The 17,434-nt window shown below is 36.8% G+C and overlaps 1 protein-coding gene across 1 annotated transcript; it reads left to right on the forward strand.

Annotated features, from left to right (window-relative positions):
- The first annotated feature begins 7,834 nt into the window (after window positions 1–7,834).
- On the forward strand, window positions 7,835–8,371 carry LOC145687487 (protein GVQW3-like). Its single transcript, XM_081760947.1, has one exon. The coding sequence runs from the start codon at window positions 7,835–7,837 to the stop codon at window positions 8,369–8,371; it is 537 nt and encodes a 178-aa protein (XP_081617073.1).
- The last annotated feature ends 9,063 nt before the right edge of the window (window positions 8,372–17,434 follow it).

Here is a 17,434-nt window from a genome sequence, read left to right on the forward strand (position 1 = left end):
GCTACTGCTATTATTATTATTATTATTATTATTATTATTATTATTTTTATTATTATTATTATTATTATTATTATTATACTACAAGATGACTTAAATAGAATCATTATGTGGTGCAAGGATAACGGTATGAGTATCAATTGTCTGAAAACTAAGTGCATGACCTACAGTAACAAATCACAATACTAATTATGTAAGTCAATACGAAATACAAGGTACTGTAATACAGAAAGTTGACACAATAAAGGATTTAGGTGTAACATTTGACAGGTCATTACGCTTTGGTGATCATATACAAAATGTATGTAATGAAGCAAGAAAAATAATCGGTTACCTGTTTAATCAATGGCCTGCTTTCTGTCAAGCAAATACATATGTACTCTTATATAAATTACTGGTAAGGTCGAAACTAGAATATGCATCAGTGACTTGGAACAGCCTAACAATAGCTCTCGTAAACAAACTCGAGATGGTGCAAAAGTGTTTTATTAGAATACTTTGTTTTAAGTTAGGGCTTGACTATTATTCTAGCACGTATGAATATTGGATAACGTATTTTAATTTGGAACGACTGGCTGACAGGAGAAAATTGATTGAATCTGTATTTGTAGAAAAGTTACTTGACAACCAATATACCTCAGACTATATTTTTAAAAATGTTGATTTTAAAGTTCCAACATATGGTACAAAGGCAAAAATTTTTTTGCAACCGCATAATAGAAAACATATTTTAATCTGTAGGATTTTAGAAAGCTATAATGAATGCATATCTTAAAATATGACTTTACTTGAGAATTTTAAATATAACTTAGAAGTTTTTATATTTTTTTTTACTTTTAATTTTTGACACTTCTTTGTTTTAATAATTGACGTACACTACGCTATTAGTATTTTCATTATTAATAATTTATGTTATAGATGTAATCATAATTTTATCACTAGTACTATATATTCATTGCTAAAATAATGTAGAATAAGACAAAGTGCTGTATTTTTGCTGTATTTTAGCTGTTCTCAGCACGTAAAAAGTAAAGTTTATTATTATTATTATTATTATTATTATTATTATTATTATTATTATTATTATTATTACTCATACTATTACTACTATTACTATTACTACTACTACTACTACTTCTGCTACTACAACTGCTATGACTTCGCGTCAGAGTTGACATGTCTGGTGGTACATACTTTACAATCTAAGTACAGAAAAAATCAAAGAAATACTAGTTATTATGGTCAGTCTGCGTAGAATGCGAACAGATGCTTGACTAGGGGCAACGGTGGCTCAGTAGGTAAAGCACTCACATCTGGTGCTAGAGGTCGTCGGATCGATCCCTCCTCGTGTTATGTGAGCTTTGTGGTGGACAAACGCCGTGAGCGTGGGAGTTTTCGGATTAGCCCGTTTTCGTCCACTGTCTTCACTCCACCAATTCATCCATCATCATCCGTACGTCTTGAGCTGTAATTGCCTAAAAAACATATGAGAAAGTCAAGTCCTTGACCTACTAATTAGAATTTGTTCCCTACCATTAGACCACGGAAGCCGAAACCATCGCAATTTGTAGTAATGTTCAATTAGCACGGCAGATTCCAAATCATGTTACATGTTCCTGTATTCTTTATAATTCGATGCTACAATAATAATAACAAAAACAATGATCAAATAAATCACCCAGACCCCAGGGTCGATGAAGTGTTTCTGGAACGGTTCGTAACAAGAAAATAACAGAGCTATATGACGGAATGCAAGGCAGTAAATCAAAACAAAATCCACTATATCATTGTTGAACGAAAAATACCCCAAAAGTCCCCTGAATGAAAAATGTATAGATATCAGCTATCATAAATGCCTCTTAAGATCACATATAATAGAAGGGATAGTTGATATTAAGAAAATGAAAATATAAGGTTTCTTAAGAAACCAATAGTGCAAAATGAACATCGCTTTACTGTATGTCCTTGTACGCATCGAATAGCACGGAAACAGAGTCAACAGTCTCAGGCTTTAGGGGAAAAACTGAATAAGCTTGATTTTATAAGGGATTTGGGAGTTATTTTTGATTCAAAATTATCCTTTATTCAACATATTGAAACTATTTGCAAAGAAGCCTGCAAAAATGTTGGATATATTTATCGAGTCAGTAAAGATTTCCAAAATGACCAAACTTTAATTGTACTGTATTATGCATACGTCAGGTCGAAATTAGAATATTGTAGTAATATATGGAACCCTAATATACAGAAATACTCATTCTTGATTAAGCGTAGGAGAAGGTCGTCTGGTATCGGACACCTTAGCTTTTTTTAGTCTGTCAGGCTGAAAAATACCTATATCCAATTACTTAATGCACAAAACGATACCTTGGTATCTTATACACAACATGCTAAAGGTGATTTGACAGGTAGAAACTAATAATATTTATTTTTGTAAAAGATCAAAGATAATAGAAATTAGCGTCCTTAAAAAGTGGAGGGTGGTATCGGACAAACATAAAACTATAGATAATCGCTCTTTTGAGGTAATTTAATAAACCAATTACTTACAGAACAACCTACAATTGCTAGCTGTTTACTTACAGGAGTTCTTATACACAAAATACAGTTTTATTAGGCTTTGAAACAGCCTAAAATAAAAGTAAAACACAAATTTCAAACTTCTTAGTCTCATCTCCACTTATTTTTTATTGTAACACAAATCACAATGATAAAACAGTTTGTCATCAACATTGGCATATTGTTCATGGATCCAGTCTTTATATACGTTACACTATATCCAATCTTCATCAAAAGACTTCCCACAGATTATGATGTTTAGTTTTTCAGCAAGTTTTTAAGTTAGTTTTAATAATTCTGGTTTGCTTAGTGGCATTAGTTGACTATCCAAAGCCTTTACATGATTGTATAGTGTTTCCTCTTGGTCGCGATCAAACGTTCTACTAAACGTGCCTTTGTTATCCGAGAAGCAAGGCTTCTTTTCCTTTCATCAGTTTTTTTTCTTTTTTTGACACAATCTCCTAATGTACTCTTAGGAACACTAGATCTAAAACCGGCTACACGTAGTGCCATTTATTTGGAAATAACTTTATCCATGACCAACCTTATATTTTCTTCACCCCAATTGCCATGTACTTTCCCAATGGTTTCCTGAAAAAGCCAGAAACGTCATGTTTATTTACCAATGTAATGTCCGATACCACCCGATTCTACTTTGTTCGATACCAGCCGAACGACTTGCAATGTATGAATGGCTATCTTCCGGATTGTAACAACACGAATGCAACTATACTCCTAAATTATAATATATACATCCTAATAAATGTTGTGATAACAATAATATATCAAAACACTTATTTTGTAATAAGTTATAGCCACATAAATCTATCTCCATGCACCTGATCACTCGCAAAAATACAAAAACCTTGAAGCACGAGACACACCGTTCATGGGACAAATCCACTATGGTGTGGGCTTGGTTAATTCATTCCGATCAACTCACTGTAAGCTTATTAGGTGCAGTCCTAAGCAGGAAATAACGAAAACTGCTTTTTTCCGATACCACCCCCTGTCCGATACCAGACGACCTTCCCCTACTCAAAATAAGTTTTTAAGGCTTCTTACACTTAAGAAAACAAAATTCTACCCGAAATTTGAAAGCTACATTAACCTTGTTGAAAATTTTAATTTGAAACATTAGAACTCAGGAGAAGAAATATTGATTTATTATTTTTACACAAACTCTTTCATGGCAAAATAGACTGTCCTGATCTTAACGAACAAATATGTATTCAAGTGCCATCCACTAAATTGAGCACTGCTTCGAAAAATACATTTTTTTTGTATGAGCGAAAAGAAACGCCTTAAGCAGATCTCTTATATGGAGAACTAGTGCAACCTACAACAAGTTAGTTAAAGAAAATTCCAACCTTGATGTACTGACAATGGATGTAAGTAGTTTTAAGAATTCTATTAATTATGTAAGCCGAATGTAATTATTACCAATAGTTTTATTAACCTATATAATCTGTATAACGTATAGACTATGTAACACTGTAATTAGGCCTGTGCCTGACATGTCAATAAATCAATAAATCAATTTCTCCGTTCCTGAGCTATATAGCCTGTAGTACTAAAAGCTCTTTCAGTAGACGCACTAGAAGCAGGGATGACGAGATACTGACGCGCTAATTTACACAATTTTGGTAATGTTTGTTCTTGTTGCTTCCACCACTGCAGTATATCTAGTTCTCTTACACATGATGACATGTTGAGGTAGATGTCTACTTCATCATCAAATTCATCAGAGACTGAATGTCTATCTTCCCAATCCATTAGTTTATTCTTCTTGGTAGGTGGTTCCAAGTTATGCCAACTAGGCTAAAGGAGGTTATGATGATGAGAAATAAATGAAATAGTGGAATGAATAAAGTGGGAGGAAACAGGAGAACGCCGCGAACCCCCCCCCCCCCCCACGGTGTTTGTCCACCACAAAGTTCACTTGGCGAGAGCTCGGATCAAACCAGGGACCCCATACACCAGAGGTGAAGGCTCAACCACTGAGCCACCGTTCCAAGAACACCTAATCTACCCCGGCGACTTGGTGATTTATTTGATCATTATATTTTGTTATATTTGTAGCATCATACTATAAACAATACATGAACATGTAACAACATTCGGTATTTGCCTTGCTAATTGAACATTACTACAAATTGCACTGATCTTATGAGCACGCCAGTTCATGATTTTGGCCTCCGTGGTCCAATGGTAGCGTACCAAATTCTACTTACTAGGTCAAGTGCTTGACTTTATCATACGTTCTTTAGGCAACTACGGCTCAGGCTGTATGGATGATGATGGGATGAATTGGTGGAAAGAAAACAGTAGGAGGAAGCGGGACCACTCCAGAAACTCCCACACACACGGTGTTTGTCCACCACAAAGCTCACATAGCATGAGCAGGGATTGATCCGACGACCTCTAGCACCAGATGTGAGTGTTTTTTCTACTGAGCCACTGTTCTCCCTCGTAGATCAAGCATCGGTTCACATTCTACGCAGACCGGCCATAATAACTAGCATTTCTCCATTTTATTCTGTATTTAGAAAATAAATTCGGTACCACCAGACATGTCAACTCTGACGCGAAGTCGTAGTAGTTGTAGTAGTATTAGCAGTGATCGTAGTAGTAATAGTAGAAGTAGTAATAGTAGTAGTAGAAGTAGTAATAGTAATAGTATTACCAGTACATCGCAGTCTTGAATAAAGAGTCAGTTTCCCTAACACATTACGAATAACATAGGCTGACAGTAAGACCGTACGAACACGGCAAAAATAGAGGCAGTGGAGGACATTAAAAAAACAAATAGGCTGACAATATTAGTTTCCGAACCGTTTTTCAGAGTATCTGGGCCGATATGTGCCCGGCCCGGTTCGGCCCGAAATGTGCCCGGCCCGGTTAGGGCCAGGTCCAGTTTGATATTACTTGAAACGGGCCGAACCGGGCGCGCCCGACCCGTGCAGGGCTCTGGTGTATACCTACTTTTGTGCCAGCCTGTATAGAGCTAGCCGTAGGATTGACGACAAAGAGATCATGTGCACTTTCACATTTTATAGCATATAGAAATAAAGAGCCTCAATGGGCTTTCGAAATGCAACATTTCACCACTCTTTTCGGAAATTAGATAACTAGCGAAAATAAGAGACTTCAGTAGTATTCTTTTTTCTTTTCTTTTCTTTTTCTGTCCTCTTATTTCAAGCTTTGAGATAAGGAATTCATAAAAGATCCACCTATTAGCTATTTCATAGTATTAACCCAAAAACGTTCATTTGCTATACCGTCTTGTTTTTCACTGAAATGAAAGAAAAGTAGTTCAGTTTAATATTTCTTTAATATTTGAGAAAAAAATGATCCGAGTATCATTTGGCTACAATATAAGTTAGGAAATTAGCACCTGTATGAAATTAAGTTAATGCGTTTTTCTCATAAAAAGTAAAGGTTCACTTTTCCAATTTCCCGTTTGTAGACGGAATTACGGATTCAATACTTAATAAAAAGTTTGATATGGATACATTCAAAACCACATGTATCTTAGGTAATCTGTAGAATAGGAAAGTTAGCTTAACAATATTTATTTATTTATTTTATATTTTTCCACTGTATTTGTTATATTCAAAAATGTGTATTTTTATTATTTCATCTTTACATAAAACAATAAAATAAATAATTTCCATTTTCAATGCTGTCAAAAATGTTATATTAAATTTATAAATTGCGATGAAATTTGTTTCACAGATTGCTACGCAAAAACCATAATTAAAAACGCAGCGCAATCCAATCTCGTGTGTTCATGTCAGTTAATTTGCGATGGACTGTGATTATCGATACATGCTATGGGAGGTATTCCTTGAATTCCCGAGTCATTTGCACCGCAGTCCCACAACAGTTGTGAATGACAATCCACTTTAACGCTCGGCGAGCCATCACATGGATGAGTTTCTTCCAATTACTATTTACCTTCGCCGATGTGGTTTTGCTATGAGTTTTGTAGGCCGTATTACCTTAGACACTGTCACTCGCGACACACCCAGTACACTAGACACTTTCGTCACGCTCGTACTACATAACCGAGAAATATATATTTTTGCAGTCTTTGGGATGACTTCAACTTTTGCCTATTCAAGATTCGCTTAATAACCTCAGGCAATGAAATTTACAGATGTTAACTCAAGCGAAAGTGTAGGCGAATCTTGAATAAAGTGCATATTAAAACAGCGTATACACAATTACTGTATATACTAGACACTATATGTTTGACATCGAGCATCAACATCAAAAATGTTAATTTTTAATGAAATGCAAACTTATTAATCCAGTATGTAGGGGGCCTGAACACGGGAAAAAATTAGTAACTTAATGAAACTTGCAAGACAGCTTCTTTCCATCAAGTATAGGCATATCCTAAAAGTGCCCAAATATCCGCCTTAAGCTTTATCCAATATGACTGCCATATTTAATTTGGCCTCCGCCGTCTGTAGAACAATCATAGTTAGCTTGATTTCTTACCTTAGGTTTAATTATACGGTCTTGAAATTTACAACAAAATATTACGTAAATAAAATTTCCTTTCACTTGATACATAATAAATCTCTGTAGGTTATGTAGATTTGTAACTTTATATAAAATTACAAATCATAGAGTAGGCTTATGTCGCTTAATCCCGTTCCTGTTTCCTTCAAGCGTATTTTTATGATTTTTTAAAACTCTTTCGTAAAGTAGGCAGGTTTCATCAAAAAGCCAAAATGTTTAAATACAACAAAATACAGGAGGAAATATGAATGATGTTACATTAATTTTCAGAAAGTGACACGACTTTGTTTCTGTTCCAGAAAGGAAAGAAAACTTGGGCGGCGCTTAATCATGGATTGTATTAGCTGAGCAGTAGAAAGTTGGAGATTCACTCGAAAAGTTGTAGTTTCAAATCCTGGGAGAGAAGTATTGAATTTTTATCTGATTCAAACCTTAAAGGGAATTGATTCTTTTTTCCCTTTCTCTCGTAATCTTGCATAGACAGGTTAGGATGCTCAAGTAAGGATACTAAAACATAAGAAATGAATTAATTAATATTATATTGGAATTTTAATTATATTTCCGCCTCTCTGAGACGTTTTTACGAGGCGCATTTCAAAAGAAAGGGCCGATGTTTTATTATAACCGACTGGCAATAGTGATCTTATCACGCTTGCGTAGTAACATCACTTGGTCCATTGGCTATCAAACAACCATAGTTTTGCCAGTCATCTGTTTGTTTTCGTATGTGCTAGAGCGTGTTAAAATGGCTGCGCGCATACACAATTCAGCCAGGTGCGAGGTCTGCTCTGTGATTAACTTTCTTCATACCAAAGAACAAAGTGCTGCTGAAATTCATAGAGAATTGTGTGCAGTGTACGGCGACAGTGTAATGAGTGAAGGAAAGGTACGGCAATGGTGTCGTGCATTCAAAGAAGGCCGTACAAATATCCACGACGAAGAGAAGAGTGGAAGACCAAGCATTCACACTGATGACTTGATGCAGCGAGTGAATGAAAAAGTTAAAGAAAATCGTCGCTTCACCATTACCGCTCTACACATCAAATTTCCAAAGGTTTCACCAACAACATTGTTTCGAATTGTTACAGAAACATTAGGATATCGGAAATTGTGTGCCAGATGGGTCCCCAAAATGTTGACAGACGTCCACGAACAGAACCGACTGACTGCAGCACGTGCATTTCTGGATCGCTACGACAGAGAGCGTGATGGATTTTTTTTTTTTTTACCCACATTGTTACAGGTGACGAAACATGGATTTCTTACATCAATGTCAAGTTGAAATAACAATCTCGACGATTTGCAGAACCTGATGAATTGAAAACGGCAGTGTTGAAGTGGCTGAACTCCCAGGCGGCGAACTTCTATGCAGAGGGTATAAAAAAAAAAAAAAAAAAAAACTTGTGCCACTGTACAGAAAATGCTTGGAAAATAATAGTGACTACCGGCCCTTTCTTTTGAAATATGCCTCGTAAGTGTTTTTAGGTCTGTTTGTTTTTAGGTCTCTTTCTCATAATATATACGCCGAAAATTAAGTATCCCACTAGTCTTTCATTGTTGAAAAATGAAACTCGATATATGGACTTATTTAAGTAAGTAGTCACGTGCTCTACCGTTTTAGAAATTTTTTTTTCTAAAGGGAATTAAGGGGTAACTTCTTAATTATTTTATTTTCTAATTCTGTAGTCATAAAATGACCGAAGTGTGTAAACGATTGAACCGTTTCAAAATCAGTTTTAGAACATAAGTATAATTTCTGTTAACCTGTGCCTCGCTCCTTCACTCGAGTGTATTGGTATTTTTCAGTACCTGAAGCAGGATACATAAACCTTATGACCTTTGATGTCTCTTGAGATTGGTAACTTAACTGTTAGGCTTAGGTTCTTTAACTGTATGTTGAATTATACTTTATTCGACTGAATTATTTTGGAACTTGCTGAAATGACTATTGTTACAACAAAAAATACAGGTGACCTGCTAGACGTCAAAGGTCACTATTCCACACATTCCTTATTACCATATTGTTTGGCATAGGAAGTTATGTATGCATGCAAATTTGTGCGGTTAAAGAACAATATTTCGAAAAGTTTCATGTCATACTATGTCATACTAAACTTGAAATCCCGTAAGGACAAAAATATTTTAGCCTTTCTTTGACCCTATAACTCATTAATCCTTGAAATCTTCGACCACGCTCTAGTATCAGACAAAAGCTTGGACCTTGTCTATAATCGCATCAAATCTTACTTTCCTATGGCTTACCATTTTTGTGCATCACGAAAACGAAATTTACACACGAATTTTGGGGCTAAAGTCTGTGACAAACATCTTGGCATTTCAGCTAAATGAATAAAACACAAGCTCTGACGCGATGTTTCCGAGTGCTAAGGGGTGTGGCTATGGCTAAGCAGACGAACTACAGTGCGATCAGGTGGCAGAGGATAGACGTGGATGTGTACAAAATAAACGTAGCAATACCGCTGGCCTCTCATTTGCTAGCAGCATTTAAAGGGAACTTGGAGCGCCGCCTTCAGATGTCAAGATGTTTGTCACGTCGTTTATATATTGTAAAAAATCGTTGTGCTATTTCAACGACTTGCCTATGTGTTAACACAATTATGTTAAAACATAACACAAACAGGTGGTTAGAACAACTCACTCTCCATTTGGAGTTGTGTGTCAAATGCTGGTAGTTGAAATGACACACAGCCTGTGTGTTAAATTAACACAAGTGTAGAATCTTCGAAGTTGTTTTCTGCGTGATTGCCAAATATGTTGATCATCTAATTATAAAGGATTATGTGCTGAAGCTACAGTCAAACACAGTAGAAAGAAATACTTAAACAAATCCAGGTATTCGGAAAATTTCCACATGCAAACCGCGCAATGTGTTCTCAATTGTTTTACATAATGTTTCTGGAGAAAGATGTCAACAGCAAGAAACAACACCATATTACTGTGTCACTTCTACACGTTGGAGATGTGAAATTTGGTAAACAAAAGGGAAAACATATTTTAGAGTTGTCAAAAATCCCGTTCTCAAAAAGAAAAACGAGGTCAATTTTATAACATCCAAATTTCCCTTTCTGTATTGAGAAAGTGCCCAGTGTAGGGATTCGCTTTAGTTTTAGATGTGCAAATCAATTTATAAACCCTTAACTAAAAATAAGACAATACGTGTTTATAGTGCAGTAAAAATAAGGTTTGAGGTAGACATTTAGAATAAAATTATGGGACCTTTTGGAATTTGTTCGTGATCTCTTCCTCATTAACCTCCAGAAAATCCAAGAAAAAATCCACTTGCGGGTTTTCCGCCATTTTGAATAAATAGTCTGCCATCTTGGATTTCTCACATGCACTTAGTTTATGCCACATAACTTCTTAACTAATTAACGTAGAAGGATCATTCTTTCTTTATTATACTTCTAATATGATAGGCAATGTAACAAATTATTACCACTTTTCTCAGAGTAACCATTTTTGCATAACTTTAGGATAAAGTGAAATATTGGGATCTGTTGAGTTGAGTTGAGTTGATTTTGAGTTTAACGTCCCGTTCAGCAGCGAGGCTATATGAGACGTGGACCTACTGATTAACGTGGAATCCGAACCACATGAGCTCCCGCCGGGAATCGAACCCGGGTCTCCCACGCCAAAGGCGCGTACGCTAACCGCTTATCCACGGAGGAGCTCCCATATTGGGATCTGTATTAGAGAACATATTCTTTTCATTGCCTCATACAACTTAACAGAGTAGAAATATGGAAAAAGTGCTCGAATAAAATTTGTTCGAAATTTTACAAGCTTTAAAACGATGTGTATATATTGTCACTATATGCAATGTCAGAGATGCGCATTGAAGCTTCAAACGTCATCGGACTGCGCACAATTTCTGTAGAAACATATGAAGGAATCATTTAACATGAAGAAAAATATAATTATTGATTTGAGACGGCTTTTCATTGCAATTTCCGGTAAGTATCAACAGGTTTGGAAGTCCGGTTAGTTTAATAAATAGTTCGTAAACAGTGGCATCGGTAGGGGTGCACAAGAACTCTTAAAGTAGACTTTCACGCTATCTTTCTGTATGTAGGCCTATGTGTCCATTGAAATTAGTGTTCAAGATAAACGTTTTAAAAAGATAAAATCTATTGAAATATATTTTACTGATGTTATCCCGCAAAATATCCAGTTTCGAGTTTTTCGCCTTTTTCAATAATTAGCCCTACTCCAGTGTAATTACGACAAAAATCGATCAAACTTAAAGATATTTTTTCTAAAAGATTAAACCTGTTAGAATATGTTATATGTATTGATATTATGCTTTAGTCCCAAAACTTTAGATTCTGGTTTCCCGTCATTTTAAATAAGCAGTACGCCATCTTGAAATTTTCCCTAGGTTTTTGCCTTAATGCTCCTAAGCCTATAAACGTAAAAGTATCATTCTTTATTTATTGTACTTCTAATATTATAGGTTATATAATAAGTGATCACTTTCTCCGCAATGGCGTTACCAAAAGTTGAGTGTATCTTAAAGTTTTATCTGTTAGTGCTTGAAAATATAAATTTAGGAAAAAATAAAAATTGTGATTTAAACAAACTATTAATTATTAAAAAAAGAAGGAAAATATATTTACCGGAATTTTTTGAAATGCATTTTCTATCCGATTTATAGCAAATAACATCATATCCTGTTTCATTATTTTCACTATTTCACTATACGTTCTAGCTTTTATAATTGTGCTTATATTCTTCTGCGCATCTATTAAGCTGCTAAACTTAAAAGTGTTGCAGTTATAAAAAGGAAGACAATATACACTGATCACTAGTTGAATTATAGACACCTACCTAATAGCGTGTAACGCTACCTTTCGCTTTGATAACGGCGGCTACCCGCTGCGGTATGGACTCTGCGAGATGCCTGAAGTGTTGTTGTGGAATCTCAATTCATATCTGCTGCAAAGTCTCCCACAGAGTTTGCAGGTTAATTGGAAGAGGATCCACAACCGAAGGCTTCGTCCCATGGCGTCCCAGATGTGTTAGATCGGATTGAGGTCCTATGACCGTGTTGCCAGATCAGAGGAGTGCTCATCAAACCAATTTGCTGCCATCCTAGAGCGGTGGGCCGGCGTATTGTCCTGCTGCAAGATGAGGTCACCATCTGGTCGCCGAACAAATCACACGTGTTCGTTTGCTCGTGCTAGATGTTCTTTCCTGTGTTGTGCTGTTAGAACGGATACTCGCATGAGTCGATGGTTTCTGTACCGCATGGAGAGCAGGTGGTTGCAAATTGTGTGGCTGCTGACACGGCGTTGTTGTCTTGCATTGAACCTCTCCGCGATTTGACGCAGTCTGGCTCGTCTATCGGCTGTTACGATGCGGGCTAGTCGGCGTCTACCCCTCTCGTCGACACGCCCCTGACCGCGGCAGTTTGCCCATGTAGGAGCGGTTTTACCGGAAGCCAGGTACTCACGTTACACCCTTGACAGAGTTGCGTTTGAATATCCGAGTGCCGCAACCACTTCCGAAATCGAGCCACCTACTCGTCTGGAACCTACTACGTCAAGTGCACTCAGATCCTTCGTATTGCCCATCACACACTGAACTGATACGGATACTGTGACGATGGGGCAGCTCTCTAGTGTCATCTTGCTCGTTTTTCCCATATATTTTGAGAACTGCTCACGCTAATATTTAGCGGTTGTCACAAGAGAAAATATTGGTAAACACCAAGAGTTACTTGGGAATAATGGGAACTTAAGTCTAGGGGTTGAATAAAGGCTCTAGTTAATATTGATTGAATTTTATTTACATGATTGATTAAGCAACATACATCTCATTACTCTGGAAGTTATTTAGTATTCACTATAGTTATTTTACTATCAACATTTCTCTGAGGAAAGACTGCGAAATGCAATTATACGACTGTCATTCTTAATCGTGAGAGCTTTATGTAGGGAGACAAAACATAGTTGAATGTGATATGACATCCCCAATACAAGAGAATGGTACTATAAGAATCTTTGTTACGTACCTTGCTGAATTCTCGTTAAGCTGAGTGAGTCGTTACTCCAATGGTCGTCGCACTCACTGTGGAACACCTGAGGGCTGGATCTCGACTCACTGAGGGCTGGGGATCCTCAGACTTTTAAAGGATATCGGGTTACACTCAAATCTCGTGGTGATCAGACCATAAATTGCATCAGATTCCTAAATATGGATACCTATTCCCCTTTTTGCCTTCTCATTGGTTCTCACCAACTACCGCACCCAGGATACGATACAGATGACTCATGTACACGTGTACAATATCCGACGCATGATGCAATGTCACGCGTCCAAGCATCCGTAAGCACTGACTAAATTTCCTATGTTACTGCGTTGTTGCGGTCATAGTTCAATATCATGTATCCTGTTTATGTATTATCAATTATCTTCACTGAGTAAGCTTACTATAATATTGCGTCGTTGTGATATCAATTGTCTTCATCGTTTGCATATTTCCCTTCTCTTGTTGCTAGCTCTAAGCAAACCAAGAGAACAAAAGTGTCTGAATAAATCCATTAATTCAACTTTCCTCAATTAAGGGCAAAAGATAACCATATTTTAAGTTTATCGCCACAATACTAAGAGAGGAAGTACACGAAGCAGTACCCTCGCGATGCATTTCATTCACATGCACTGGTGGAGTCTCTGCAGGGCGGTTTCTGCAACTGTCCTGCTGTCTTTAATTAACTGCTGATCAGTGTATATGGCAACGTAAAAAGCCTTGCGATGATAAATGAACTTAAACAAAAGTTCTACCTAGGTAAATATAGCAGTGTACTTTGAGACTTACTTTTCTCGATGGCGTTTTGCAGTTGAATGTTCACAGTTTTCGTTAACTTTCTTCTCAAAGAAGTTGGTTTTGGTGACAGCTTCATCACCACTTCCTTCATTTGCATCTTCAATTAAAGTAGTGCTATTGCTACATCCTTGTCCACTACTCTGCCCACAAAATGATGTACAATCTAGCTCTCTTCTTTTGCACCCACAATTGTTTCCACGGTTTGCCTGGCAGTTGTATGCTATAAACTTTAACAAATCTTCTGGAACAGGTTGTTCAAATGTTGTTACAGAAAGAAGGCAAACACCACAAATTCTCCAGCCCCATTCAGTTGGAGTCATCTCTTGATTTTTCCACTGATAGAACACCTGGGGACTGCAGATTTGCAGCAACTGTTGTTGGAGATAATACTGCTAAATTGAAAGTGTCACGAATGCTTTGTTTAGATACAACGTTTTTGTACATGCAGAATCTTGTACAATCCAGATTTTCTTTCTCTGCATATCTATATAATGATAAGAATATTTTTTCTCCAGCAGCTGCCATGTCATCTGCAGATGATATTGGGTTGTTGAAAACATCCATTTCTCGGCGCAGTTCTTCATTTTCTTCCAGTATTTTGTACACAACTTCCTTCCCTTTACTGTGTGTAGCAGACGTTGTATCACAACCAGTCAAGACATGCAGAAATAAAATGCAGTTAACCATATCTCCCGATGCTCTCTGAAGTTTGGTACTGCTGTATATCTTATGTGGTGGCTTTGAGCCAGGAATAAACATGTAAGACTCAGCTGTTGCGAGTGCTATCATCAGAACAAAAATATCTGAATCTTCTCCCACTATTACTGACGAGCCAGATTTTGCAAGATTTGTTGTGATTAACACAACTAATGTATCTGCATCTCCAGGTGATTGATGTACGGTACAACCAGATTTCTCGAGATATTTCGTCAGAAGTGATACAAATTCGGATTTGTTCTTTGTGTTAGAAAGAAATTCCTGTTGAGATAAATGAACAACGTGGATGTTATCCTCAACGATTACGGTTATTCATGGTTTCTTTTTCCATGTCCAGTGTTTTGTATCCTTTACGCTGGGTCCACCATCATAATCATCAAATATAGTACATTATTTACCATAGTGTTTTGTGGTAAACCTCACATATTTCTTATATAATTGGCCGGAAAAGTTATGGAAAACCAACAACAAGATTTTTCGGACTGTTTTAATATAATATCAGTACGTATAACATATTCTAACAGGTTTAATCTTTTTTTTTTAAATCTAAGTTTGATCGATTTTTGTCGCAATTACACTGGGGTAGGGCTATTTGTATAAAAAGTCGAAAAACTTGAAACTGGATATTTTGCAGGATAACATCAGTAAAATATATTTCAATAGATTTTATCTTTTTAAAACGTTTATCTCGAACACTAATTTCAATGGACACATAGGCCTACATACAGAAAGATAGCGTGAAAGTCTACTTTAAGAGTCCTTGTGCACCCCCTACCGATGCCACTGTTTACGAACTATTTATTAAACTAACCGGACTTCCAAACCTGTTGATACTTACCGGAAATTGCAATGAAAAGCCGTCTCAAATCAATAATTATATTTTTCTTCATGTTAAATGATTCCTTCATATGTTTCTACAGAAATTGTGCGCAGTCCGATGACGTTTGAAGCTTCAATGCGCATCTCTGACATTGCATATAGTGACAATATATACACATCGCTTTAAAGCCTATAAAATTTTGAACAACTTTTATTCGAGCACTTTTTCCATATTTCTACTCTGTTAAGTTGTATGAGGCAATGAAAAGAATATGTCCTCTAATACAGATCCCAATATTTCACTTTATCCTAAAGTTATGCAAAAATGGTTACTGTGAGAAAAGTGAAAATGAAATGAAATCTTTGAGTTTTACGTCCCACGGATATGCCGGTTAGGCTAAAGGAGACGGTGATAATGAGTAATGAATGAGATGGTGGAATGAAGAAAGTGGGAGGAAACGGGAGAACCCCGAGAAAACCCACGCACACGGTGTTTGTCCACCACAAAGTTCACTTGGCGGGGGGCTCTGAGAAAAGTGGTAATAATTTGTTACATTGCCTATCATATTAGAAGTATAATAAAGAAAGAATGATCCTTCTACGTTAATTAGTTAAGAAGTTATGTGGCATAAACTAAGTGCATGCGAGAAATCCAAGATGGCAGACTATTTATTGAAAATGGCGGAAAACCCGCAACTGGATTTTTTCTTGGATTTTCTGGAAGTTAATGAGGAAGAGATCACGAACAAATTCCAGAAGTCCTTTTTATTCTAAATGTCTAGGTTTGGCCCGTTTTTTATATAATTTGACTGGACTATTCAAGCAGTTTTGAAAATTCCGCTCTTAAGGGGGAAAGGGTGGATATATCTACAATATTGAAATTTCTTATTTATTTAGTTATTTACTTATTAATTCAGAAAGTGTCATATGTGGATATTTGCTTAAATTAGAGACGTGAAATTCGGTACATAAAGTCTTAAGTAAAAATAATGAGACACATTTTTGATCATTTTTAAGAATTCTGCTCCTTAGGGGGAAAAGGTGGTGATCACTATAATATGCAAATTTCCTTTTCTTAATTGAGAAAGTCGCCATTGTGAGGATTTAGAGTGGAGACGAGAAAAACGGTAAATAAAATAATTAAATACCAATTTCAGCGTCTGCAAAAAATTTGCATTTAAAGGCGGTAAGGGGGACACTTTCTTTCCCGTTATTCAGAAAATACTTATTGTAAGTAACGGGACGGACAATATGTATGATTTTATGAAAAGGTGAACGTGACTCACTGAAAATTCAGGCCATATTAATATATAAAAATAATTAAGAAAGTTATGTCGCTTTTTCACCCACCACCTTCGAACATCGATATATCACCTAAGACGTACCTCGAAGATCAAAAATAGTCATCATCAGCATCGACGATCTTCCGCCAACGTTCTGGAAGACCATAGATTCCATTGCAGTAGAACTTGGTAGGACGTGAAGCGAAGAAGACATCAAGTGCATTTTGCATCTGTACTATACTAGGGATTGGAACTGACGTCCTCTAAGGTGATTGTCCAAGGAATGAAACAGGTAACAATCGGACGGTGGATGCAATAGTAGATGCATCCGAGGAGTATGGTGGATGCAATGGTGTTTCCCATCTGAAGAGTAGAATGGTGTCCAGGGTCATCCTAGCCACGTTGGGATTAGCGTTGTCCTGTAACAGTAGGACCCCTTTGCGATTCAGAAGTGCTGGCTCCAGAGTTTTGAGTTCTACTTGAACACGGCTCAACTGCTGACAGTACACGGTTGAATTGATGCTCTGGCCTAAGCACGATGCTGTGAGCAGTCCACCAAACTCACTGGAGGACCTTCTTCTGGTGTAATGCTGGTTTCGGCTATTTTGGAACCGGTTCATGGGATGCTAATCAATGATGGCGGCACCGTGGAGCTTCGTATAGGACTCACTTCTCATCA

Source organism: Thermobia domestica, chromosome 6 (assembly GCF_964235325.1).
Source record: "Thermobia domestica chromosome 6, izTheDome1.hap1.1, whole genome shotgun sequence".
NCBI lineage: Eukaryota > Metazoa > Arthropoda > Insecta > Zygentoma > Lepismatidae > Thermobia > Thermobia domestica.

What these genes read in the sequence shown, in the direction of transcription:
- LOC145687487 (XM_081760947.1), top strand. Translation starts at nt 7,835, where the DNA reads ATGGCTGCGCGCATACACAATTCAGCCAGGTGCGAGGTCTGCTCTGTG.